Source organism: Macrotis lagotis, chromosome 2, assembly GCF_037893015.1.
Source record: "Macrotis lagotis isolate mMagLag1 chromosome 2, bilby.v1.9.chrom.fasta, whole genome shotgun sequence".
Taxonomy (NCBI): Eukaryota; Metazoa; Chordata; class Mammalia; order Peramelemorphia; family Peramelidae; genus Macrotis; species Macrotis lagotis.
The window spans coordinates 267,398,569-267,424,449 of record NC_133659.1 but is presented as its reverse complement, the minus strand read 5'-3'; the positions used below and the strand labels follow the sequence as shown (position 1 = coordinate 267,424,449).

The window sequence follows — 25,881 nt, the reverse complement described above, 5'->3', positions numbered from 1 at the left end:
ATATTAAAATTGGGACTCAAACTCAGGTCTACTGACTCTAAGATTAATAGTCTTGGCAATAAGACTTGCTGCCTTTGATCATCATTATGGGAAGCATTGTGGACCTAATGTCTCAGTCGATAAACATTCTGTGAATCAGCCAAGTTTCTAAAAATAAAATTCATATTCCAGTTATCATACTGGACATAATATATCATAGTCAGAAAAAATTCCTTAAGTTGGTGCTTTAGGTGGTGTCAAATAAATTACTTTCCTAATTTGTCAATGCTTTAGCAACTTAGAGATTTCACTATTCTCTCACTTTTAGACAGCCCACAAAACTCTAATACTGTACTTTCCCAGACTTTCTTGTTGACTTTAAAAATGCAACTGCATAAATACAGGATGCTATAGGCATGATCATACAACAGTTCTAAAGAGTTTTTGTATCCCTGGTCCTGGGCACAAGTGAGTCATGAAGAGATCAGGGTTTTTCTTTTTAGTTAACTGCAAGCTCAATATGACATGGCAGTTAAATTACTAGAAACATGATATTTGCAACTGGCAGCTAGGTAGCACAGGGATAGAGCATTGAGCTTGGAATCAGGAAGATTTATTTATGTTCATGAGTTCAAATATGGACTCAGTTGCTTAGTAACTGTCACCTCACCCCATTTACCTCATTTTCCACATTTGTAAAATGAGCTGGAGAATAGGAAATAGCAATTCACTCCAGTATTTTTGCCATGAAAATCCCAAATGGGGACATAAAGAGTCGGGCACAACTGAAATGATTCAACCACAATATTTAGAATGAAGGAGATTGTCACCATATACAATGACATTGCTGTCATTAAACCTCATCTGGAGTAGTGTGTCCACTTTGGAAATTACGAAGCACATCGACAAACTGGCAGTTACCTGAGAAGGGATTGGGGGGTTTACAAAGACAAAAACAACAGTTTCCCACTTATTGTCTTTAAGAAGCTTACATTCTCCATGATAGTGGATTATAGTGGTTTATCACATGTACAGATTCTAAAATTGAAGTATATATGCACAAAGTAAAAAAGCAAAGGTAAAACATTATCACTGAAGGATGTAGAAGGGAAGTAGGGTGAGAGGATTATTGACAACCTTGAGTAGGAGGTGGCAGTTGATTTGAACCTTGAAGAGAATGAAGACTTCCAAGTGGCAGAGGGAAGGAAGAATAATACTGTGGGATGAGGAAACTAAGGTTTAGGAAAATTCAGCACCTTGTTCTAGGTCAAAAGGGTATTAATCATCAGAAGTGGGATTTGAACACATTTCCACCAATACTAGAGCTAGACTTTTCTACAGTGCCTGAGGAGGGCCTTCAGTGACTTTGGAAGCCCAGGTCCTGGTTTATCATGAAATCTTGAAAAGCGAAAATTTGAGAGTGGTGGTGCAGTACCAATGGCAGACTTTCAATCTTAAGTTCTGATCTCTTATATTTCTTTCTAGAGGTTATTCTGTTCTCATCTGGACATCTCTCAGGTCATAGACAAATGCTACCTCCTCATCTTCATTTCACCTGCATTCCTCCTGGAGTCAAATAAACTGGTTCATTTTTCCCCTGGAGAGAAAATTTTTTTTCTCCATTATCTAATAGTGTAAAGGTATCTTGCCATGATTAAGAAAGCCAAATGAAATCGAATGAAATATTCTACTACTTTTGAAGATGTATGATGTTTCCATTGGTTTTTTAAAAGTTTGATTGATGGTCTTTTTAAAAAGAAAGAATTTGCTTTTCCTTTCCCATATAGGTGAAAGGAGCATCTGGTATGCATTCTAATTATGAAATCACGGTCTGTGTCTGAAGATAATATTATCTATGTTTGTCATATTTCCCTATTGCTGTTGTTTAATTTTAGTCATTTTCAAGCGGGTCCAACTTTTTGTGATCACATCTGAAGTTTTTCTTGCCAAAGATACTGGAGTAGTTTGCTATTTCCTTCTCTAGTTCATTTTACAGATGAGAAAACTGAGGTAAATGGGATTGGTGACTTCTGCAGGGTCACACAGTTAATACATGTCTAAGATCAGGTAAGAATTCAGGAAGATAAGCCTTCCTGACTCCAGTCCTGGCACTCTAGCCACTATGCCACCTAGCTGGCTGTTCTGCCAATTAGACCTGCTATTTGTCCTTCAACATCAAAAAGGACCAAGGGCAATAAAGGTTGATACTTGACTTATGCATGAATTGGATTTAAATGAGCCAGAGTTCCAAAAAGTCATCAGCTCCACTCTTTCCTCTCTCCAGGTTTATCAAAGTTCAGTGATAAAACAAAAGTCAGATCAATGGTGATGACCTTGGTGTCTTTGATATCTGACCAAGTTTTAAACACTCTACAATATTTGCTTCAGCTGTCTTCAAGGCCATTTTGGTGATAAAATTAATTTATAAACTATAAACTCCTATATAAATTTGATTTTTCATTATTACTGGATTCATTTTTCCCCTCCCATTTGGACCTGGTGGGACACAATAATGCAGTTGCTCTGGTGTAGAAGGCAACAGCATTTCCATCTGAATATAAGCATTAAGTATTTTTGTACTTTACATTAGCTGCCACCTGAAGTTTAGGAGCTAGCTTGAGATTTTGGATTGAGGGTCAGTCTTGGAAACAGGAAGACTTTTGGTTTAAGTCTTATCTCTTATACTTACTACCTGTGTGACCATGGGGAGATCTCTTTACTCTCTCTAACCCTACTTCCTCATTTTTAAAATGGGGGGGTGGTGGAATTGATGACCTTAAAGGTCCCTTCCAGTTTCAAATTTCTGATCCTATGGTGACCAGAAAAAGAGTCTTCTATGTACTCTATTTGTGTGGATATCTAGTCTTACAAAGGGAAAGGAGCCCTTAAAGAACATAATGGGGATAGAATACATTATGACTCTCCCTATAAGCTCAGTATGGTTTAGCATTCTCATTCAGTATAATAGGAGTTGGTCAGAAGCCCCTTAGCGACTTGATGAGATTAGGGTATGGATCTTGGCAGGAAGAGCCATTTTAATGATGATAGCTAGTGTTTAGAGTCCACTATGTGCCAGTCACTCTGCTAATTGCTTTATCAATATTATCTCATTGATTCTCATAATAACCCTGAGAGACGATGCTATTATTACTATTATCTTCCCCATTTTATAATGGAAGAGACTGAGGCAAATAATGGTTAATTGATTTGCCCAAGGTCACATAGCTAAGTAAGTGCTTGAATTCTAATTTGAATTCACATCTTTCAGATGCTAGGTTCATTGGCTGCTTCAATTTTCCATGGAGGTATACCTCCTAGCACCTAGGTGAGAGGACATAAGGAACTGTATTTGTCATCCCTGAAACTTTTCAGTCCAAAGTTCATGTCCTTCACCACCACTCCTCTCTCTTGTTATCCCCCATTAAAATAAAATCCTATTGAAGAAATGGATTATCTTGGCTTTTTAATTTATACTCCAAGTCATTAGACCTGTGCTTGCCATAGAGCAATCCTTTAATAAATGCTTTTGCATTCATCCATCCTTCAAAAGTCTTGTCAGTTTTCTCTTCCAATATTTGTCGGCAATCTGTCTTTTGCTATTATCATGCCTTCTGGTCTGCTTCAAAGTCAATGGGACTAGAAGTAGCTCTGAGTAGGAGCAAATCTTCTCAGAGATTGGTTGCTTAGAATACAAACTGCAGCTATGGTTAAATAGTGGCAAAAGACTGATGATGTTCAATAGGCATTACAACCAGATGTTCCTGGGACTTGATTGGTACAGAAAGCTACTGCTCAAGTCATTAAATGTAGCTTTCTATTCTCCTGGGGGGGGGGGGAGAGGCCATCCTATGAAGATTTAATGCCCCTCATAGTTGGCAGGTTTCCACTACTCCATGAGTCATTATACATTGCCTTTGCTAACCAGACTTGCTTCCATATGGCAAATGATGGAACCTACAGTTCTATGAATGAATTCTGAATAACCTTTTCCTACTTGACTAAGTAAATATCCTTTCATTAAAAGTCAAACAAGCCAAAGTTGGGTACTGTGCCATAAGGGAAATTTGAAAAGAACTTTGAAAAATTCCCTGAGTCATCCCAGGAAGGGCTAGTCTTTCTGTTTATCTCTCTGGGAGGTAATCTTTCTGATAAAGGTCCAGATCCTGGGATCTTATCAACCTGATGGAAAGATTTATCAAGTGGACCAGGAACTCTCCTGATTAATTCCTAATACAGCAGCACTTGCTTTTAAAAGGGAGGAAGAACTGAATATGGTAGATATGGATCAAGAGAGAAGAGACAGTCTTTCTTATTGTCCTATGTAAAAACTTCAGAAGAGCACTCTGCCCCTCGGCAAAATAATATATGGAAAATAAGAGAAGTAATCAGAGGCACAAAAGCAAAGACAATGGGTAATGGACCTGGTGTTAAGATGAGCAGTTTTCAAATTCTATCTCAAATACTTATTGGATCCAACTAATAAATGTCATTTACCAACTCTGGGCCTCTTAAATAAATGGGAGTTGGATTTCCTGTCCAGCTCTAAAATTTATGCTATTTTATATATTAGGACCTCAAGTAAAAGATGGCTTCAGCAAGAGCAGCAAAGATAAATTCATGTCAGAGGTAGTCTGAAGGGAAAATCAATAGAATATAGCAATTAATCTGTACATGGGTGGGGATGAAGAAAAGGAAAGATGTTTGAGAGTAGCAGCCTGGGATCTGAAAAAAAAGTCCTTTAGAAAAAAAGAGATGAGAGAAATGAAAAGTTTTTTTGTTTTTGTTTTTGTTTTTTTGGAAGATTGTGAATTTTACTTGAAATATGATTAAGTTTGAGATGTCACTGAGAAGTTCAAGTAGATATATCAACACAGGAAGAGCTCAGGAAAGATTGGGCATAGAGGAATAAATTTTGTAATCAACTTCATTTGTTATTGTTTAGTCATTTTCATCACATTTAACTCTTCATGGTCTCATTTGAGGTTTGCCATTTTCTTCTCCAGCTCATTTTACAGAGAATAGCAGTTAGGTGAAGTGACTTGCTGAAGGTTCCATAGCTGTTAAGTATCTGCGGTCAGATTTGAACACAGTAAGATGAATCTTTCTGACTCCAGGCTGTCCACCACATCACCTAACTACCCCAATATCAGCATAGAGGTGTTAATTAAAGTCATGAAAGGGATCACAAAGGTAGAAAGTATTAAGTAGAAGAGGGGTCAATGGCAAAAATTTGTTGGACACCATATTTAAGAATTGAGGGAATGTTGAAGAGCCTGCAAAGGAGATGGAGAAGGGGTGGTCAAAGAGGTAGGAGATACTGAAAATTTCATGATCACGGTATCACAGAAGCCAGTCAAGGAGAAGATATAAGGAAGGAGGTTGGAAACACTAAGATTCAACAGTGACAAACTTGCATAGACTTCAAGGAGAAAGAGGACAGGGTGGGAAAAAAAAGGCATTGAACTGACCAACCACAAGGTCATTCTTGACTTAAAAAGAGGAGTTTTGATAGAGTGGAAGGGACTGGAAGTCTCTCCCTTACAATGGTCAGAAAAATGAATGTGTAAGAAAATTTCCTCTCTGAATATTTCACTTACATGCTAGCAAACACTTGGATTTAATACATTCAATTTGGCAGCATTTAGAAATCTGGCTATGAATTTTATTTTCTCTTCAAATGTTTCAGCATCTTTTAGACCTAGATGTGATTCTTATAAAACCCTTGCAACACACCTCACAGAAAGATGTTTAATCGGTTTATTAGGGTAATTAGGCCAATCCCCTATCAATAGAGATTACATTTCACAGCCTTTTACTATCTAATTGTGAGGGTTTCTGCATTATATGCAAGGGTCAGCACTGCTTAGTTTGATCTTACAGTTTGTTTATAAAGGCTTATCCCTTGAGGTCCCCACAGTTGAATTTACTCCAAATGTAGTCAGCTAGTAGCTCTGACCTCTGAACTCATTTTACTATAACATACTTTCTCCAAATTAGATTTCCCAACCATAATACATGCTAATCCAATAAACTATTTTGAGATTTTAAGAGAGTAAAGCCAGAGCTGGAAAGGACCTCAGAGACCACCTAGTTATGAAGGAGAAAACTGAGGCCCAGGAAGGTTAATGGACTTAATAGGATTGAAGGATCATAGATCTAGAGCTGGAAGTGATGTTCGTGTACATGGAGTTCAACTATCTTATTATATAGATGAAGAAATTGAGTCAGGAAGACCTGAGTTCAAATTTGACCTCAGACACTAACTGTGTGACCTTGGGCAAATGATTCAGCCTCTGTTTGCCTTATTCCATTGGAGGAGAAAACAGAAAATCACTCCAGTATCTTTGTCAACAAAATTCCATAGACAAGATAGTATAGTTTATGGGGTGAAGAATAGGTCATGAACAACTGAACATCAGCAATAACAAAGTTCATTCCCTTTATTATGCAGTTGAAGAAACTGAGGCACAGGGAACTTAAGAGTCTTCATACAATCATAGATAAAGAGCTGGAAGGGTCCAAAGATGCTATCAAATCTCTTCTTTGACAATTTAGCTCTTATTCATGTTTTTACTTGGGAGATAAAAGTAATATTGAAAGAGTTAGGACTACATGGAAGTTATAGATATTTGCTATCAGTTAATTATGGTTCCAAATGGGATAGGCTTTCAGCTTAGGAGAAGCTAGCTTCCTTCTACATTAAACTCTGAAGATTCACTGGGGCATCAGGGTGGGGAAAGACCTTGAATTTCTTAGATTCTGGTGCATAAGCCTGGGAGGTTAAGGTTTTGGGTGTGGGGGGTGAAGTTGTGGATTCCAGGTATCCCACTCCTGGTGGTGCCACAACTTTCTGAGTCAGAATAACAGGACTGGAGATTTAGAACCGGAAGAGACCCTTGAGGTCAGCCACTCCACTCCCCCCATTTGCTGAAGAGTATACTAAGGCTTTTAGAAACAATTTTCCTTACCAAAAATTCACACAGGTAGGTAGTAGCAGAGCTGGGATTTGAACTCTCCAAGCAGCCCTTGATCCCTCAAGTGGCTGAACATGACTATGATGATCTCATCCTTATGACACCCATCCTCCACCCAATAGCTACCTTTCTTGAAATTTTCAAATAAAGAATTGTGCTGAAAATATCAGGAAAGCAATTCAAAAAACCCCCCTCTAAAACCTAGAAATGAAGGATGTTGCTGTTCAATCCTGTCCCACTTTTCATGACCGCCATTGGGGGTTTTCTTGGCAAAGATACTGGAGTGGTTTGTCATTTCTCCAGCTCATTTTACAGATGAGGAAACTGAAGGCTAAGTGACTTGTCTGGAGTCACACAGCTAGTAAAAGAGAAGGACAGGAAGGGTCAATGTATAAGAATATGATTTGGCAAGGGGGAATAAGTGAATTTGAAAGAATTCCAGGTTTTTCTCTGAATCTATACTATAGAGTGTACCAAAGATCTCAAGTTTTAAAAGCTTAAAATTACACTTAGACTTTTGGGACATTATAACACCAGTAAATTTCATAAGAAATAAGAAAATGTAAGCTACCCACATTTATGTATTCCATCTCATTTCCAAGAGACCATTCCAAACATTTTCACCTCTCTTTAAGACTTTAACATCACTTTCAGTCTCACCACTCCATCCCTAAAGTCATATGCCCATCCTTAGGTTTTCTTCTTTCTCTAGTATAGGAAGACAGGTCTCACTGGTCCTTTTCTCCAGCTCTCTTGCATATTCATTTCTCGGGACTCCTTCATTCTGAACAATTATCTTGAATTCAAATTGTCTCAGACAAACTGAGATCTGGGGGAAAAAAAGACCTTAGCTTAAAATGACCTGCATCCTGAGTCATGGAGAGTCAGTTATCTTGACTTATGTCTTGCCAGTGGACCATGATGACTCTAGAGGAGAAAGTGAGTCTGACAACTCAGTCCAGTTTTGTCTCTGTTAAATACCATTTGCTTGCAAGTCAAGATATCAATCACCCTGCTGATGTTTCTCTTCCAGAAAGAAGGAGAAACAGCAATGATTAGGAAGGACGATTAAAAATCTCACCCCTATCACTAACTGTCTCTTCTCTTTCATTCTGAGCCTTAATTTATTTCCTCTGTAAAAAAGTATAATAATATTTTAATTCATAATTACTACATGTAGAGAACTTTATAAGTCTTAAAGTGTTATATGAATGTAGGTTATCTAGTAATTATAATTGTTAATGGATAGGTGAGTAAGCAATGACAGCAGCTAGCAGCTAGCACACCTGTAATGACTCCTTTTATGAAGTAATTAAATATATCTAGGAATGGTAAATAGCTTAATACTTGTATCTCCATCTTTCCTCACTTGGATAAACAATCATTTTAGGATGTCCCAGAAGTCACAGGGCAATTTTAAGCTTCAATAGGACTTTTGGAATACTTCACATAAAAACAATAATTTGATATGTACTAGTAGGAATGAACAAATAGAAACTACTCCTAATTATTATGTTTCTGAGAGAGTTTCAAACATTTTCACCTCTTTTCAAGATTCTAACCTCACTTAAAGCCTCAGTACATAGTGGATGCTTAATAATTGTATACTGAATTGAACACAAAGCAATGACTAAACTTTGCGGATGAGAATGAGACCACCTGATGGGAAGAGTGTGTTATGGAAGGAATAGTATTATCTCATTTGATTCTCACCACAATTGTGAGAGGGGATTCTATTATTCTGTATATTTTACAGTTGAGGAAACTGAGGTAAGTGGATGTTAATTGACTTACTAAGGAAAACTGAGGTAAGTGAAAATTAAACTATTTGCCCAGGGTCACACAGCTAACAAGTATATGAGTCAGATTTTGAACTCAGGTCTTCCTAACAGGACTCTATCCACTGTGCCATCTAATTGACTCTAGATGTCACCAAGTCCAAGTCACTTATTAGGTAAGAAAACTTAGGCCTAGAAAGAGGAAATGTTTCATCAAAAGCCTCATTGGTGTTGGAAGATATGCCTTATTTGAACCTAGAACCTTTGACTTAAAATTCAGGGTTCTTTTCATTATATCATGTTGTTTTGTTTTGCTATATAACCTTGGATAATTTTTTTTTCTCACTGGGCCTCATTTTACTCTAAAGTTTACTTTTAAAGTTACTTTTAGCTCTTAATCCTACAAATATTGAGATATAGATTCAGGCATCATTTATGATTCTGGTATGAATAAAGAAATAGAAATGTGCCTTAGTCATGAGATTGAGGAAGAGTCACAAGACTTGGATTCCAATTCTGACTTTGACCTATGCTAACTTTACTTCCTTTTTTTAAAATTTATTTTTTATTAAAGATATTATTTGAGTTTTACAAATTTTCCCCCAATCTTACTTCTCTCCCCCCCCCACAGAAGGCAATCTGTCAGTCTTTACTTTCTTTCCATGTTGTACATTGATCCAAATTGGGTGTGATGAGAGAGAAATTACATCCTTAAGGAAGAGACAAGAAGTCTAAGAGGTAACAAGATCAGACAATAAGATATCTGTTTTTTTCTAAATTAAAGGGAATAGTCCTTGAACTTTGTTCAAACTCCACAGCTCCTTATCTGGATACAGCTGGCACTCTCCTTTGCAGACAGCCCCAAATTGTTCCCGATTGTTGCACTGATGGAATGAGCGAGTCCTTCAAGTTTGAACATCACCCCCATGTTGCTGTTAGGGTATACAGTGTTTTTCTGGTTCTGCTCATCTCACTCAGCATCAGTTCATGCAAATCCCTCCAGGCTTCCCTGAAATCCTGTCCCTCCTGGTTTCTAATAGAACAATAGTCTAACTTTACTTTCAATGGACATCACCATATTCATGACTTCACCTATGTACAAATGACTCCAAAATCTGTCTCTACTTTCAAACTCCCTCAAAAACTCCTCTCCATATTTCTACTTTTGAAACAGAAGTTTCATTGAAGGGAAAAACTTAGTAAGATGAAAATTGCAGATAGTTATCAGTAAAGCTTCCTTTGCAGAATGAGAAAGTTGGACTAAATGACCCTTCCAAATCTATGGGATCCTGTAAGATTGTGGGTAAATTGGCATTTAATAACCTGAATTATATCTTAAAGACATCAGGGAATCTCAACGCCTAAATGCTTTTGACAATCCTTTCTCAAACAAGTAATCACCCTTTAATTTTTGATATGCTTACATATAAATCTGGATTTTAATTTACCATTGCTTTCTTGAAGTGAGGTCATTTTGTATTGCTGTCATAGATTTTTCTTAACCGTATTTCATATATGTATAAATAGACATGCATACATATAATTATTCGTACACACACATTCTTACAGACACAGAAAGTTTACTTTTATACTAAACTCCCTAGACTCTAGTTTATTATAAAACCAACTTTAAAAAACTATTATAGAACAACTCACTAACCTGAAAACTTGTTCCCACTAGTGTCTGGTGTGTTGAAGTAATATATATATATATATTATATATATATATATGTATACATACATATATATAGTATAATATATTATATACCTAAACAAATTCAGCCAATATTATTTTAATATGTATATTAAAATAAGATTAACTGAATTAAGAGACAGTCAATTGAATGATAAATCAGAGATCATATCAATGGGCTGCCTTTAAAATAATATCTCAGCTATGTTGCTAAGGTTATGAATGAAACAAACTCTTCCCATTTTTTCCATCTGAGATCTTGTGTGTTTTTTTAAATTTTGTCCTGAAGAGAAATTCACTTTTGTGGCTTGTAGATCAAAGGACTGTGAATTCTGTGAACAGAAACAAACATCTTTTGTGAAGGCCCCTGCCCGATTTCTTCTAGGGTCAAAAAAGAAAAGAAAAAGAAAAAAAGAGAATGTGAAAAGAGCATTTATCCAATATTTAAAAACAAAATGTAAAGTATTCCTTATTACTGCAGAATTTGAAGAGTAATATATGCATTTAATATTTTTCTTTACAGGAAAAGTAAGGAATAGGAGAGAGGAGGGAAGGAATTTGGCAGAAAAATTGAGTGAGGGTTTGAATCACTTGGCTTCCAGTTGTGAAAGATGAGCAACACGGAAGAAAGGCCTGGGTTAACAAGGGAGCATTTGAAGAAAACTTAATTTCAACTGGCATGCTAAGGAGGAAGGTCAGCCCAGTCCACAAGTTCCCAGTTGGAGTCAGGCTTCCTCTGCCTGGACAATTTTCTTCCGCCCTTCAGCTACCAAACCAAAAAGAAGGTGCCTTCCATTTGACCAACTCTTCAGAAAGTTTCTCCACTTAAAAGATCTGGCCTTCTCCTGCCATTCCCTTGTCAGTGTGGGTATCATTTCTACAGAGGAAATGGTTCAAAGAAGATTTGGGGGCTAGGTTTTTTTGGCTTCTATTTGGACATCTGTGCCTGAGTTTCTTTTTTTTCTTGACTAATGCTCTTTATATGTTGAAACTCACACTTATTTTTTGGCACAGTCTTAGAAAGACAGAAAAGATTAAAATGATGGATAAAAAAACCCATGTTAATGCAAAAAAAATCACTCCTTTTAAAATAGTCTTTGAACTAAGGCCCATGGATTTGTATTTTTTTAAAATATATTTTGATAATTATATTTCACCACAATTGTTTTCCTTTGTAATCCAAGGTATTTTATTTTATGCATTTAACAATATTATTCTGAGAAGGAATTTAAATTTTAAAAAATGTGTTTCTCTTGGGTAATAATAGAAATTGGTATTATAGGCAATTCATACCAAAAAGAAACTCACTTTTTAAAAATAGGAACTTTTCACCTTCTTTTATTCTATAAGATTTTTTTAATAGTCTGGTGAAGCTAGGTGGCGCAGTCAATAGAGTGCCTGGCTTGGAGTTAGGAAGTCTGTAGTTCAAATGTGGCCCCAGCCAATAGCTATGTGACCCTGGGCAAGTCACTTAACCTGTTTGCCTCAGTTTCTCACCTGTCAAAGAAGTTGGAAAAGAACATGGCTATCTACCTCAGTTATCTCTACCAAGAAAACCCCAAATAGGGTCATAAAGAGTAGGACATGATTGAATAACAAAAGCAAAGAAGTTTTAAAAATTATTTCTCAGAATAATATTCTTTTTTTCAGAATAATATTCTTTTATTTTATTTCTTTTGAAAGGCAATGGGGTTAAGTGGCTTGCCCAAGGCCACAAGCTAGGTAATTATAAAGTGTCTGAGGCTGGATTTGAACTCAGGTACTCCTGACTCCAGGACCAGTGCTCTATCCACTGCACCACCTAGCCACCCCCAGAATAATATTCTTAAATGCATAAAATAAAATTCATTGGATTACAAAGAAAAACAAAAAAAATTATGATGAAATATACTTATCAAAATATATTTTTTAAAAATGCAAGTCCATGGGCCTTAGTTATTTTTAAAGGAGTGATTTTTTTTATCTTTCATTTTAATCTTTTCTGTCTTCTAAGACTTACCAAAAAATAAGTGTGTTTGTTTTAAATGCTTCTTTGTTGTTGTTATTCAATCATATCTTACTCCTCATGACCCTATTTAGAGTTTTTCTTGGTAGAGATAACTGATATAGCTACCCATGTTCTTTTCCAGCTTTTTTAACAGATGAGGAAACTGAGACAAATGGTTAAATGAGTTGCCCAGGGTCACATAGCTTTTGTCTGGGGCCACATTTGGACTACATGGAAAAAGTATAAAATAGACATAATTTTCCATTCTAAATTAATAATTTATCTAATAATTACACAGAAATTATTATATTTTGTGGATATTATCTAACTAGTCCAGCTCCTTTCCTTTCCCCTTTCCCCAGTCAGGTAAAGTTAAAAACTCAAATGAGACTGACTTCTTTCAGAAAGTCCCTTCCATGTTTCAGAATAATTAGAAATAATTCAAAGAAAGGCAGTTATTTTAAGCAGATACCCAGTTACTGATGTCTGGAAATAGGAAGAGAAAGATATTTGGGGAGGGCTTTGGTCTTGTCTAGAGAGATACTGACATATTGATCATTTTTAATAGTATTCTGACAACTATTACCATTTATCTCTAACTTGGAGACAAGGAAGGGAAAGAGTGTTTGTAGTGGAAAGCGGTCTTTTTGAAAGTCACATACTAACTGAAATCTTATTCAAGCTTTGATATTCATGTGAACACATCTGAAATATCATGGATAATTTTTTGAAAATTTATGTCTGCTTTTATCTCTTAAGTTATTAAATGAACTCTTTTTTTTTTTTGAGAAAATTACATAAAAAAAGGGAAGCCTTCTGGCATATCCAATCAATCAAAAAGGTGGCCTCCTTGTTATTCCATAAATAAGACATTCCATCTCTTGGCTCTGGACATTTTCTCCAGCAGCATACCATACCTAGAATGCTCTTCCTTTTCATCTCTGCCTTGGCTTCTTTTATGTCCCAATGGAGAGGTGGTGCAATGGAAAAAGGATCAGGTCTGTAAGGAAGACCTGAGTTCAAATTTGACCTTAGACACTTACTAGCTGTGTGACTCTGGGCAAGTCCCTTAACCCTGTTTACCTCAGTTCCTCATATGAAAAATGAGTTAGATAAGGAAATGACAAACCAGTCAGGTTATCTTTGTCATTAAAATCCCAAATAAGGTCACAAAGTGTCAGACATGGCTGAAACCACTGAACAATTCTCAGTTAAAATTCTATCTTTGATGGGAAGAATTTTTTCTACTCTTCCTAATTCTAGCACTCTTTATTATTTACTTTCTGTTGATCATATATATATATATATATATATGTATATATATATATATATATGTAGTTTGTACATATTTGTTTGCTTATTGTGAGCTCTCTGAAGACAGACTCTCTTTTGCCTTTTTGTGTACATTTTTTCTGTCCTGCACACACAATATTTATTTACTATTAACTAAATATGCAAGATATTTTCATAATATCAAGAGATTATTATTCTCCTATCCTGGGAAAAAACTGCTTTCCAAAGACAGTTAGGAATTTAACATGATTCCAAGCTCTGGAAACCCACTTGAAGAACCGTATAGTCTCCCATTATAACTACTTTGAAGATCAATATTCATTTTTGATGTGTTAAGTTTTGATCTGTTGTCATCAGAGGTGAATCAGAACTGCGAGCAAACTTATTCCACCACAATTTGGCATGTCTATCCCAAATCTTTTATTTTTCAGACTTGTACATAGAAGTTGTTCATTGGTATTGTTTGGTAAATGTGTCCATTAGAGACATTATTAAAGTTAGATATTTATCTTTAGTTTTGGACAGTATGGATATTGAGAGGCAGCATGACAGAGCAATTCAATGCAACTAGATAGATAGATAGATAGATACATACATACATACATACATACACATACACACACACATTAGTACTATATAAAAGTGAGTTGTGTTAATTTTATGCTGGCATAAATCCCAGCCTCCTATCCCTTTGCTTTGGTACAAAATGAGATTGCAGTGTGAGGGGTGGCTAGGTTGCACAGTGGATAGAGCACCAGCCCTGGAGTCAGGAGTACCTGAATTCAAATCTAGCCTCAGACACTTAATAACTACCTAGCTGTGTTGCCTTGGGCAAGCCACTTAACCCCACTGCCTTGCAAAAAAAATTGCAGTGTGGGAAAAGATTCTGGTTAGAGATTAGGAGGGGGGATTTCCCTTTCTATGAGGACAATCAATTGTGAGGTCAGTTCAATATCATTTGAGGGTTTAATCATAGGGAATTTATTCTTTCAAAATAAATCAATGGTCTTATTTGAAGTATCATTTTTAAAAGAAGAAATCGTTCTTTTAACATAACTGAAGACATTTGAAACATTTTCAATTGTAATGCCTTGAATTTATATGAATTTGTTGTTTTGATAGTGTTTACAATTACAACATACAACTTAGGTGGCATTGCAGAATATCTTCTCAAGACCGAGGTTTTGTTTCTATGCCTCTGGCAATTATCCGTTGAGACTAGCCCTATACAAACAACTAGATCAGATGAAAGATATTAACTACAATAGATCACACACCAAGTTTTGGGTTCTCCTTATTTTTAAGTATCTTTGAGAAACTGGATGTTTCTAGGAGTACAATTCTATTTCATTATAATGCTTCTTACTGGAGGTCATGCTTCTAAACCACTTCACATTACCTTTTCTTGTTTTGTCTAAGCATCTTTTCTGTGAAGAAAATGCATAGCAAAGAAAGTTTTAAAAAAATTAGCCAAGGGAGCCTTATTCTACTCTGATCTTGATAATTCTGTACTATTACAAAAGTTTTTGCCTTGATGGAAAGAAAGGGTATTTTTTAAGGAATGAAGGAAGTTTTTTTTTTTCCAAATGACTCTTAGGTGTATTACTATTGGATATAATTTGTTACAGATATTTATATTTTAAAGCTTCTTTCCCAAAAAAAGTTTTTTAAGATATCTTAGAGTTAGATTTCTAATTTCTTCCCATTTCTTACACATTTAGAACTAAAGATGCAGCCATGAATGTAGAAAAGTAAATATGGTATAGTGGGGAAAAAATGAAGTTGGAGGATCTATGTTTAAATCCCCACCCTTGATGATTACTACCTGCATGATCTTAAACAAAATATTTAGCCATCTTGATTTCCTCAGCTGCAAAATGGTGTTGAATTAATGGACTCTAAGATTCTCTTGCAGCTTCAAATTGACAAGCTTATGACAATATCCACAATGGTTATATACTTGTCAAAAATATCATTCATAGGAATTGCCATTTCAAATGTCATTTTTTACAAGTTAACTCTCCTAACTAAAAATAATTAAGAAAGAAGTCAAGGAGATGAATAAAATCTTAGATAAGTTAGATATCTAGAGAGAACTGAATGGAAATAGAAAGGAATATATCTTTTCTCAGTGGCACATGGTACCTTTACAAAATCATATGCTAGAGCATAAAAACTTTATAGTCAAATGCATAAAAGAAGAATTAATGTATTATTTTCAGATCATAATTCAATAAAATTACGTTTAACAAAGAATCATGGAAATACATTAAGAAATTAATCAGAAACTAAACCCTAGTCTCAAAGAATGAGTCAGTCAAGGAACAGATCATAGGAACAAATGATAATTTCGCTAAAGAGAATGATAACAATGAGACAACATCCTGAAAATTATGCGATGCTGGAAAAGCATTAATTGCAGAGGAAAATTTATATCTTTAAATGATTAAATCAATAAAATAGAGAAAGAGCACATCAATGCATTGGGTATGCAATTACAAAACTATAAAAAGAACAAATTTAAGATCGCTAGGTAAAAATTGGAAATCCTGAAAATTAAAGGTGAGGTTAATAGAACTGAATTCCAGAAAAAAAAACATTGAATTAATAAATAGAACTAGGAGCTGGTTTGATTATTTAAAAACCCCAATATAATAGATAAACCATTGGTTAATATGATTTGAAAAAAATAAAGAAAACAAATCACTAGCATCAAAAATGTGAAGGGTAAATGTATCGCTAATGAAGATCAAATTAAATCAATTAGAAGTAATTTTGACCAATTCTATGCCAATAAATAATTTATAATAAATATAATAAATAATTTAAGTGAAATGAAAGAATACCTACAAATGTATAAACTGATGGATTGAAGAAGAGGAAACATAGTATCTAAATAAACCATTTTAGAAAAAGAAATTGAATAGGTCATACATAAATAAGCTTCTCAAGAAAAAAAGCATCAGGACCATATGTATTTACAAATGAATTCTACTAAATATTTAAATATCTACTGATTCCAATACTAAATAAATTATTTGGAAAATAGGCAAAAAAGGAGTCCTACCAAACTCCTTTTATGAAATAAATATGGTGCTGATTCCTAAACTAGGAAGAGGAAAACAGAGAAAGAAAATACAGACCAATTTTCACTAATGAATATTAACACAAAAATACTAAATAAAATACCAGCTAGGAAAATACCGAAATATATCAAAAAGATTATACATTATGACCAAATGGGATTTATACCAGGAATGCAGGATAGGTTCAACATAATGAACATAATTGCTTATATCAAGTAAAATCAACAAAGACCATATCTTTATATCAATAGATACACAAAAAAGCTTTTAACAAAATACGGCACTCATTTCTATTAAAACTCCTGAAAGTATAGGTATAAATGGATTTTCCTTATCGGCCAGCATTATCTATAATAGGGATGTCTTCCCAATAAAATCAGGAGAGAAACAAGGATGCTCATTATCATTATTATTATTCAATATTGTATTAGAAATGCTAACAATAGAATTAAAAGGAGTAAAAAACTGAAAAAAATCAGAATGGATAAGGATGCTATGATAAATTGCTTGGAAAATCCTGGAGATTCAACTAAAATTTAGTTTAAGCAATCAATAATTTTAGCAAAGCAGGATATAAAATAAACTCACATAAATGATTAGCATTTCTATGTATCACCAACAATGCTCTTCAAGAAGAGACAGTAAGATACATCTCATTTTTTTAGAAATTTTATTTAAGGCAAGAGCGTTAAGAGTGACTTGCCCAAAGTCACACTTGACAAAGTCACACAGATAGGAAATTGTCACGTGTCTGATTTTGGATTTGAACTCAGGTCCTCCTGACTCCAGTGCCTGTTTTCTATCCACCCCACAACCTAGCTGCCCCCAAGATTCATTTCATTTAAAATAATTGAAAACAATATAAAATACTTAGGAATATATGTGCCAAGATAAACCCAAGAACTATGAACATAATTGTAAACTTTTTAAAACAAAATCAGATTTAAATAAGTAGAGCAATAGCCATTGTTCATGGGTGGGCTGAGCCAATATAATAAAGATGACAATTCTCCCCAATGCAGGACCTTATTCAGGGCCATTCAAAATATCCAAAATTATTTTATTGAACTAAACTGTACAAGCTAAGAAATGGAGCCACTGGAATAGAATGGGTATAGAATGTATACAGCAATAAATTTCTATAGTAACCTCATGTTGAAAGACACAAAGATTTAAGTTTTTGGAATAAGAACTCATTATTTAATAAGAATTGCTGGGAAAACTAGAAAGCAGTCTGGAAGAAACTAGGTATGGACCAATATTTTACACCTTTTCCAAGATAAGTTAAAAATGGATACATGACCTATACATAAGGGTAATATCATAAGTAAATTAGAAAAGCATGGAGTATTTTACCCATCAGATTTAGGGATAAGAGAAGAATAACATGCGTAAGCAAGACACAGAGTGCATCGTGGGTTATAAAATGAATAATATTGATTACATTAAGTTTAAATAAAACCAATGTAAACAAGATTAGGAGAGCAGAAACTGTGAAATAAAGGTCTCATATTTTAAATATATAGATAACTGAATCAAATCTATAAAAATATTAGTCATTCCCCAATTGATAAATGGTCAAAGGATAGGAACAGTTTTTTTTAAGAAATCAAAGATACATACAGATATGTATACACACACACACACACACACACACACATATATATATATATATATATATATAAATGTCATATAAAATTCTCTAAATTATTGCTTAAAGAAATATAAATTAAAGCAACTCAGATATCATCTCACATGTATCAGGTTGGTTAAAATGATAGAAATAGAAAATGACAAATGTTAGAGGGGATGTGGAAAAATTCGGACACTAATGCATTATTGGTGGAACTGTGAACTGATCTAACAATTTTGAAGAGCAATCTGGGATTATACCCAAAGAACTATAAAATTATATATATATATATATATATATATATATATATATATAGATATATAGATATATATATCTTGTAACTCAGAAATATGACCAAGTCTCTTTCCCAAGGTGATCAGGGAAAAGAAAAATAATATATCTGTTCTAAAATATTTATATAAGCTGTACTATATGATTGTGATGGAATGCTAATATGTTATAAGAAATGATGAACAAGTCAGCTTTAGAAAAACATGGAAAGACTTGCATGAAATAATGCAGAGTGACAGACAGTATTTGTAAAGATGAATAGTAATATTGTTCAAAGAGTAACTGTGAATAATTAAGCTATTTTAAATACTATCATCATTGAAATCCACTGCAAATTATTATGAAGGAAAATACTATCTACTTCCACACATGGATACATACACAATGCACCATGCATGTGTAACGTGTGGTTACACACATGTGCACATACTCACACGTGCAACATGCACAGGTTGATGAAATCTTGGGAGGGGAAGGAGATGGCTCGAAACTCAAAATGTAACAAAAAATAAATTTAATTAATTAAAATAAAATTTTACTCCCTAAATTGATTTCATTAAAATTCACTCTTTAAATGTTATACCCAGAACTTTCCCCAATTCTCCCTATATGAAAACTGCTATAAATAAACCTGAAACCCTGCAAAAATAGAGGTATTTAATCAAATCTCCAAAAGACTTTGACTTTATTTGAAATACATTAAGGTAGGTTACAAAGTATGCTGCATATCTTTTGACAAGACATGGAACTATGTGGCTGGTATAATTTCTAAATTTAGAGAGCTTTTATTTAAGATCTTTTATTGAATTTTTGAGGATAGTATGACCTTTTTTCCTCCCACAAGGGAAGATCTCTTTTAAAAAAAATTGAGCATTGAAACTGTATCAAGCATATATTCACCATTTGATGTGTCTGAACACTTCCTTTTTAAAATGAATTTGAAGTCTAAATAGAAACTGATCTTTTTTGCAAGTCTATACTCTAAGAAAAAGCACTGATTTCAGAGTCAGAGAACATGGTTCATGTAACAGTGTGTCATTTACTCCCTGGGTGACTTTAACCATGCCATCTAACTTCTTTGACCTCGGTTTCTCCCTCTAAAAAATTAAGTCCTATTGGACTTGATATGGACTATATACCCCTGAGGTTGTTCCAGATTAAGATCTAACAATTGCATTACTACAGTGATTAATTACAAACCCCTTCTATTCAAAGAGTTGGTGACAAATTTGATTTGTGTGAGCAATATTTTATATGACTGAGTAGCTAACAAAAATATTCTGAAAGTTATACTTTTCAACTAGAATATTTGTTAGAATTTCATTTTTTTACCTGGATCATTTTAGACTCCTAATAGGTTATCGTATATACTTTTAATCACATGTATAATACATGACAGTATATCATGCAAACTAACTGAACCTATTTGAATAAACTTAGCTACTAAGGGTCTAAAGAAATCAAAAGCTGAAACCACTTTTCATCTGTTTTTATATCACAAGTTTATTTTGCTTCTCATTTTCCACTAAGTAAATTTTATGAGTTTCTACCAGTAAAAACTAGAACCCGTGACCACTGGAGATCAGGAGAAAGAATTTTCAGCATCTTTACTATGTTCAATGATCCAATTTAATGCTCACTAAGATATTAAATTCTGGAACAGAGGAACTTAATGTTGGGACAGTGCTGAGCAGATAAATCTCACTTTCTGCTAGAAAATCATAGGAACTTAAACAATAAAACTTACTGGTTAGTTACTGATTTGAAAAATAGTTGGAATTCACCTGTTAATCTATATGTAGAGTAAGACAGGTTTCTTGCTTCAGGAGAAATAGGAGATAACATTATGACTTGAATAAATGATAACCAATTGCAAATAATAATAATAGATGGTGGTGCTTGCTCTACACTTTCATCAGCCTTCGTACATTTCGTTAAATTCCTCATCCAAACCTAGATTTCCTTAGGACCCACATTTTATTGGATAGTGGAAAGAGCCCTGGTTTCAGAGTTACAGGAGCATTCTTATTTAGAAAGGAAACAATTAACTGAGCTCATCGCTAGGTGATAATCTTTTTTCAAGATAGAGTTATGAAACATAAAATTCCCAATTTGTTATGGTTTCATTTGTTCTTTTTCTAATTAGTTTGAAGTATGGTCATTCTACTTAAAACACAGAAATAATAGGACGATACTAGGTGTAACCAAAAGAGGGCATATTCCACCCTTAGTGTCTTCACAAAACTTGCATAGTTGTCAAAGGGATCTCAACACATGGGACCAGGGCTCCACATGGCCAGAGGCATTCTAAGTTCTACCAGGAAAGTAAACACAGAAACTATAAATCAATTAGCCAATGTAATTTAGTGGCATTTGGTGAATTATTTAATGCAGAAGCTATATCTCCATTTAGCAGTCTTCCACTGAAACTATGGGAACTTAAAAATCAACATTAAATGCTTCACTCTCATAAGGATTCTTTGGATGTGAAATTTCATATTCCCTGGTAAAACTTCCTCCACATTCTAGGTTATAAATTGTCATTCATCAGCAAGAATGAAATGTAATGATTCCAGAAAAAGTATCACTGGTTCAAATAATACTTGGAAATCCAATGTACTTCAGTGAGCAAATATTAAATACCTACTATGTTCAACTAAAAAAGGAAGTCATGTGGCTGTCATCCAAATGTTTGCTTCTTTTTATAATAGAGAGATAAGAGAAAGCAAGGGCCCAGCATAGGTGCCCTTTAGGTAAACACATTCAAGTAACAGCCATTGTCTTGTAGGAAAAGACTTTATATGAAGGAAGTTTTTAAAAGTACAGAAGAAGATAATAAATCAAGTATATATTTAGATCATTTCCCCACCATATATATTTTTCTATTTTCTTGAGCATGTTTTCAAATTACAGTTCATTATTTAATTTATCTTGATGATTTTGGAGATGCTGTATATTTCTTTTATAGCCATGTATTAATTGGTATTTTAGTTTGATGTTAAATTCTCAGGTAATAACTTTATTTCCTTTATCATGATGCATCATACTAACTCTAGGTTACTAAATGAAGATGCCAGTGTATGTGGATTTCTTTCCAGACTAAATTTTGAAATCAGAAAGACAATGTGTTTCCCTCTCTAGCAGAGATAGCAATTCATAGAAGGAATATGGAGCTTCTGGAAGGAGAATCTTTATAAAGATCATATTTCTGATATAAAAATTCATATTGAACAGTGGACCTAGTAAATCACTGGGTAAGTGGTTGGCACAATTTTTACAGTTGTTCTTGGTTCAAAGAGATAGGTATCGGAAATAGGGTAAAATAGAAGGCATGTCATCTATTCTTATTGAAATCTGACAACCATGGTCCATCTCTACAAGATCAAATATTAAAGCAGACACGAGAATGATTTTAAAGATTACATTCACTTTTCCTCCCCTTTTTCCCTCTTCAGAAAACAGAAGTTACTTTGGGGCAAATATCGCACATCTCTTATGCTTTCTTCTTCCAGAAACCGGCAAAGGAAACGAAGAATTTCAAGAGCATGCATCCAAACGCCACAGTGTGGTACAGAAGCGGAAAATGTAATTGCATTTGTCTTGGGGCAGGCTCACTGCTTAGTCAACACCTCGTGTTAAAACTTAAGACGTGTCAGCTCCTAGCCATACCGCATGTCCCTGGTGCCAAGAAACAAGGCGGCCAACCTCAGGGCTCTGGCTCAAGTTCACAGCACCTCCACTTTCCCAGGGGATAATGAAAGGCGCAGGGGAGCTCCCGCAATCTAGTGCTTCCCTAGGGCCGGTCTCCAACCATTCCTTACCCTGCCAGACCCTTATTTCCTAGGAAGACTTGTCTGAAAAAGAAGCCTCTCTTCTTCTCTGTCTTAATCAATTTGGACTGATAGATTTATGTGGAGCTTAAAGAGTTTTACATATTTGACCCTCACAACAGCCCTGCCAGGTAGCATCCCCATTTTGTAGATGAAGAAACTGAGGGTGAGACTGGTTCAGCGACTTGCCCAGAATGTCATAGGAAAAAAAAGAGAAAGGGAAGAGAATCAAGAGAGGAGGGATGGTGGCACCAGACTAAGACCGGGGGGTTTGAGGAGGAATGACAGAAAACAGGACCTAAACCACTGGTCGGGTAGCTCGGTTTCCTCCCTCACTCTTACTACCTACCTCCCCATTTCCCTCTTCCTCCCTGATAGGAGATCAGTTAAAGATTACACCGCAGCCGGCACACTTCAAAGCCTCCCCTCCTGAGCCAAAGGTAAAGATAACATTCTTGCAGGTCTAATCAGGTCCTGCGGTTGCCCCTCTTTTAATCACCTGGTTTTAAAGTTAAAAAAAAAGTTACATCAGGCGGCGGTGGGATGTAAGCTTGGGAGTCTCTTTCTAGTTACAGAAACTCCTTTTAGAATAAACTTATAGCACTATGTTTCTTAGAGATTACGGAAAGGCTCAGCCTCTGCATGGAGCGCTCAGTGGCCATCTGCTGGGTATTGTAAGGTTCAAGAGAGAAACGCCTTCCAGCCTCCAATCTCTCATTTCAACAAACACCTTTTATTTTTTTTTCTTTTTCTGAGATCCATCATTGCTTTCGGGGAGGTGGAAGTCTGCCTTTTCTTCCGATCGTTTCCTCAAGGATTCTCAACCAAGGTTGCCCTTCACACAGTGGGCGCTCGGGAAGTATTTGCAAAAATGAATGAATGAATGAATGAATGAAAGGCTGGATGGATGCGTCTGCAAATATGCACGCTGTCCAGACGCACGCTCTGGAAGCAAGCACCCCCCCCCCCCCCCCCCCGCTCCTCGCTGCGAGGGCAGGAGAGGCTCCCCTCCCAGGAAGGTCACCTCTTTGGCACAATCGCCTCAACTCTTGCCAAGCGCCCACATCATCTGGGGTGCCTCTGGCCCCTGAGCCCCGAGCACTTACAGGTAAGAAGTGAAGACACTGAGGTTGGCTGGGACTCCGGTGAGTCCCAGGTCGGAGCAGTCCACCCTGAGCAGCATCCTGCCGTCCCGATCGCACTGACAGTGGGCCGGGCAGCCCAGCTGCCCAGCGGCCAAGGTCTCGGCGGGACTCCCACGAGCCAGAAGCCGCCCCTGCAGCAGGAGCGCCCAGAACAGGAGCGCACCGGCCGGGGAAGTGTCCATGGTGCCAGGGAGACCCGGGTGAGGGGAGGAAGCGCGGGGCAGCGGGGCGAGCCGGCGGCTGGACAGCCTGGCTCCCCGGCACTCCTCACTTGGGCGCCTTCCCCCGTTAAGTCTGGCCTGCGGCTCAGCGATCCTGCCCTTTAGGGGAAAGGAGAACGGACGCGAAGCTGCAGAGCGTTGCTGCAGAGTTGCGGGGGCTGCCGCCGCTGCGCTCCCCGCGGCGCTGGCCTCCGCGTTGATCTTGCCGCCACTGCTGCGGGGCTGCTGCAGGCGGGCTGGAGTCACATCTCTCAGTTCACGCTTTTTTTTTAAAGGGCTCCGGCCCGAATTGCGCGCCCAGTGACGTCAGCGCAGCCTGGCTTCCCCCGCGCCCCTCCCGCCCCAACTTTTCCCTCCTTCTTTTCCTCTCCCTCCTTCCCCTCACTCTCTGGGGCGGAGGGAAGGAGGAGGTGGGGGCGGGGGCGGAGGCCTGAGGATTCCAGCGCCCTAGCATTCAGCAGCCCGGATGGACCCCCGTCCTAGCCCACTCCTGCCTCCGCCTCCCCTTGCCCTCCTGCAATGCGGGCAGAGGTTCGGAAGACAGGAGAGATCTTCAGCACTTGGCCTAGGAGCCCAGGCTCAAGCTGCCCAAACAGGACTCTCATCGAGCCCTAAAAAGAAAACTAAAGCTGCGTCCAGAAAGTAGCCATAGGCAAGGGAATCACTAAAGAACCCAAGCGATCAATGGGGATGGCTGCGTCCTGAGCCGTTCACCACAGGGCTCAGCTTGCTATGCCGAATGGCTAAATCAATACGACTCTTGCAGGAGTACTACAGTTGGGCCTTTCCAACTTATCCAGGCGGGGAAGTCGGATGAGGTTAATTATTTTTTTGAGCATGCTTTGGGATCTCCACAGAATCACCTGTAGCTAAGTACCGTTGCAGATGGTACCAAGGAGATGCCTTCGTTCTAGCCCTTAACCACACCCCTCCTCTCGTGACCTGCAAAGTTGCCATACCTAGAAGAGTTGGAACGCTTCGCATCTCCCCTTAAAAACAAAGACATTCTTCAAAGTCACACCTAGGCCAGGGCTTCTGCTATAAATTCAGTCATCTTTCCAATACAGGTGGAATGCAGACACCTAGCTCTCAGAGAAACCGGGACTGCTGGATATTTACAACTCTCCAAAGATTAAGAAGAAACAGTCAGGAATCCAGATTTCTTTTGGAAGAAGGCACATTCCCAATCAGTTCAAGAATCTTATTGGAGATGTTTAGCATGGTTATAAATGTAGAGACCTTATTAGATTATTCTCTGTCGGGGGGGGGGGGAGGGAGGGAAGGGAGGAAGCGAGGGAGGGAGGGAGGGAGGGAGGGAGAAAAATGTAAAACTCAAAACCTTGCAAAGAATGAATGGTAAAAATTACTATTGCATGTAGTTGGCAAAACAAATGAATAAAATATTTTTTAAAAGGAATCTTATTGCAGGAAGAAATTGTGCTATACTGAAATGAATTCTGATTTTGGAGGCAGAGGACTTGGGTATGCATACTAACTTTGTCACTTATTTACTTGCATGACTTTGGGCAAGCCTTCATCTCCTGGTCCTCTGCTTCCTCATCCGTAAGATGAGAATTAGAATAAATTATTTCTGAAGTCTCCTTCTAGGTCCAAACCTATGCTTTTGAGAATGGATCCAAGCAATAGCCTAAAGAAATAGAAACCTGACCATTTTTAGATCAATCTTTTTAAACCTAAGCATTTCTCTTGTCATTCTTCTGTTTAGGATTCTGCTATGCCTTCCAAAACAGCCTGATTCATCAAGTTTAAATATTTATTTTTCAAAAAAATGGGTCTTTATAATTTGACCCCATCTTACTTTCTCAAGTTAATTTTCTACTACTCTGAGACATACATACTTCACTCCAATCAGACTAGTTTCAGTGGTGCCCCTCTCTTTTTCCATCTTCTCAAAAATGGAATTCATTGATTAATTTATTCATTATTTACACAATTTACACTCATTCTTCC

At 36.6% G+C, this 25,881-nt stretch overlaps 1 protein-coding gene across 1 annotated transcript in view; it reads right to left on the bottom strand.

The window, feature by feature from the left end:
* Positions 1-23,871, bottom strand: part of LGR5 (leucine rich repeat containing G protein-coupled receptor 5) — a 188,999-nt gene extending 165,128 nt beyond the window's left edge. The window contains exon 1 of the mRNA XM_074226155.1: positions 23,651-23,871. Within this exon, the coding sequence (XP_074082256.1) occupies positions 23,651-23,871 (221 nt within the window). The remainder of the gene's footprint in view (positions 1-23,650) is intronic.
* Between the last annotated feature and the right edge of the window lie 2,010 nt (positions 23,872-25,881).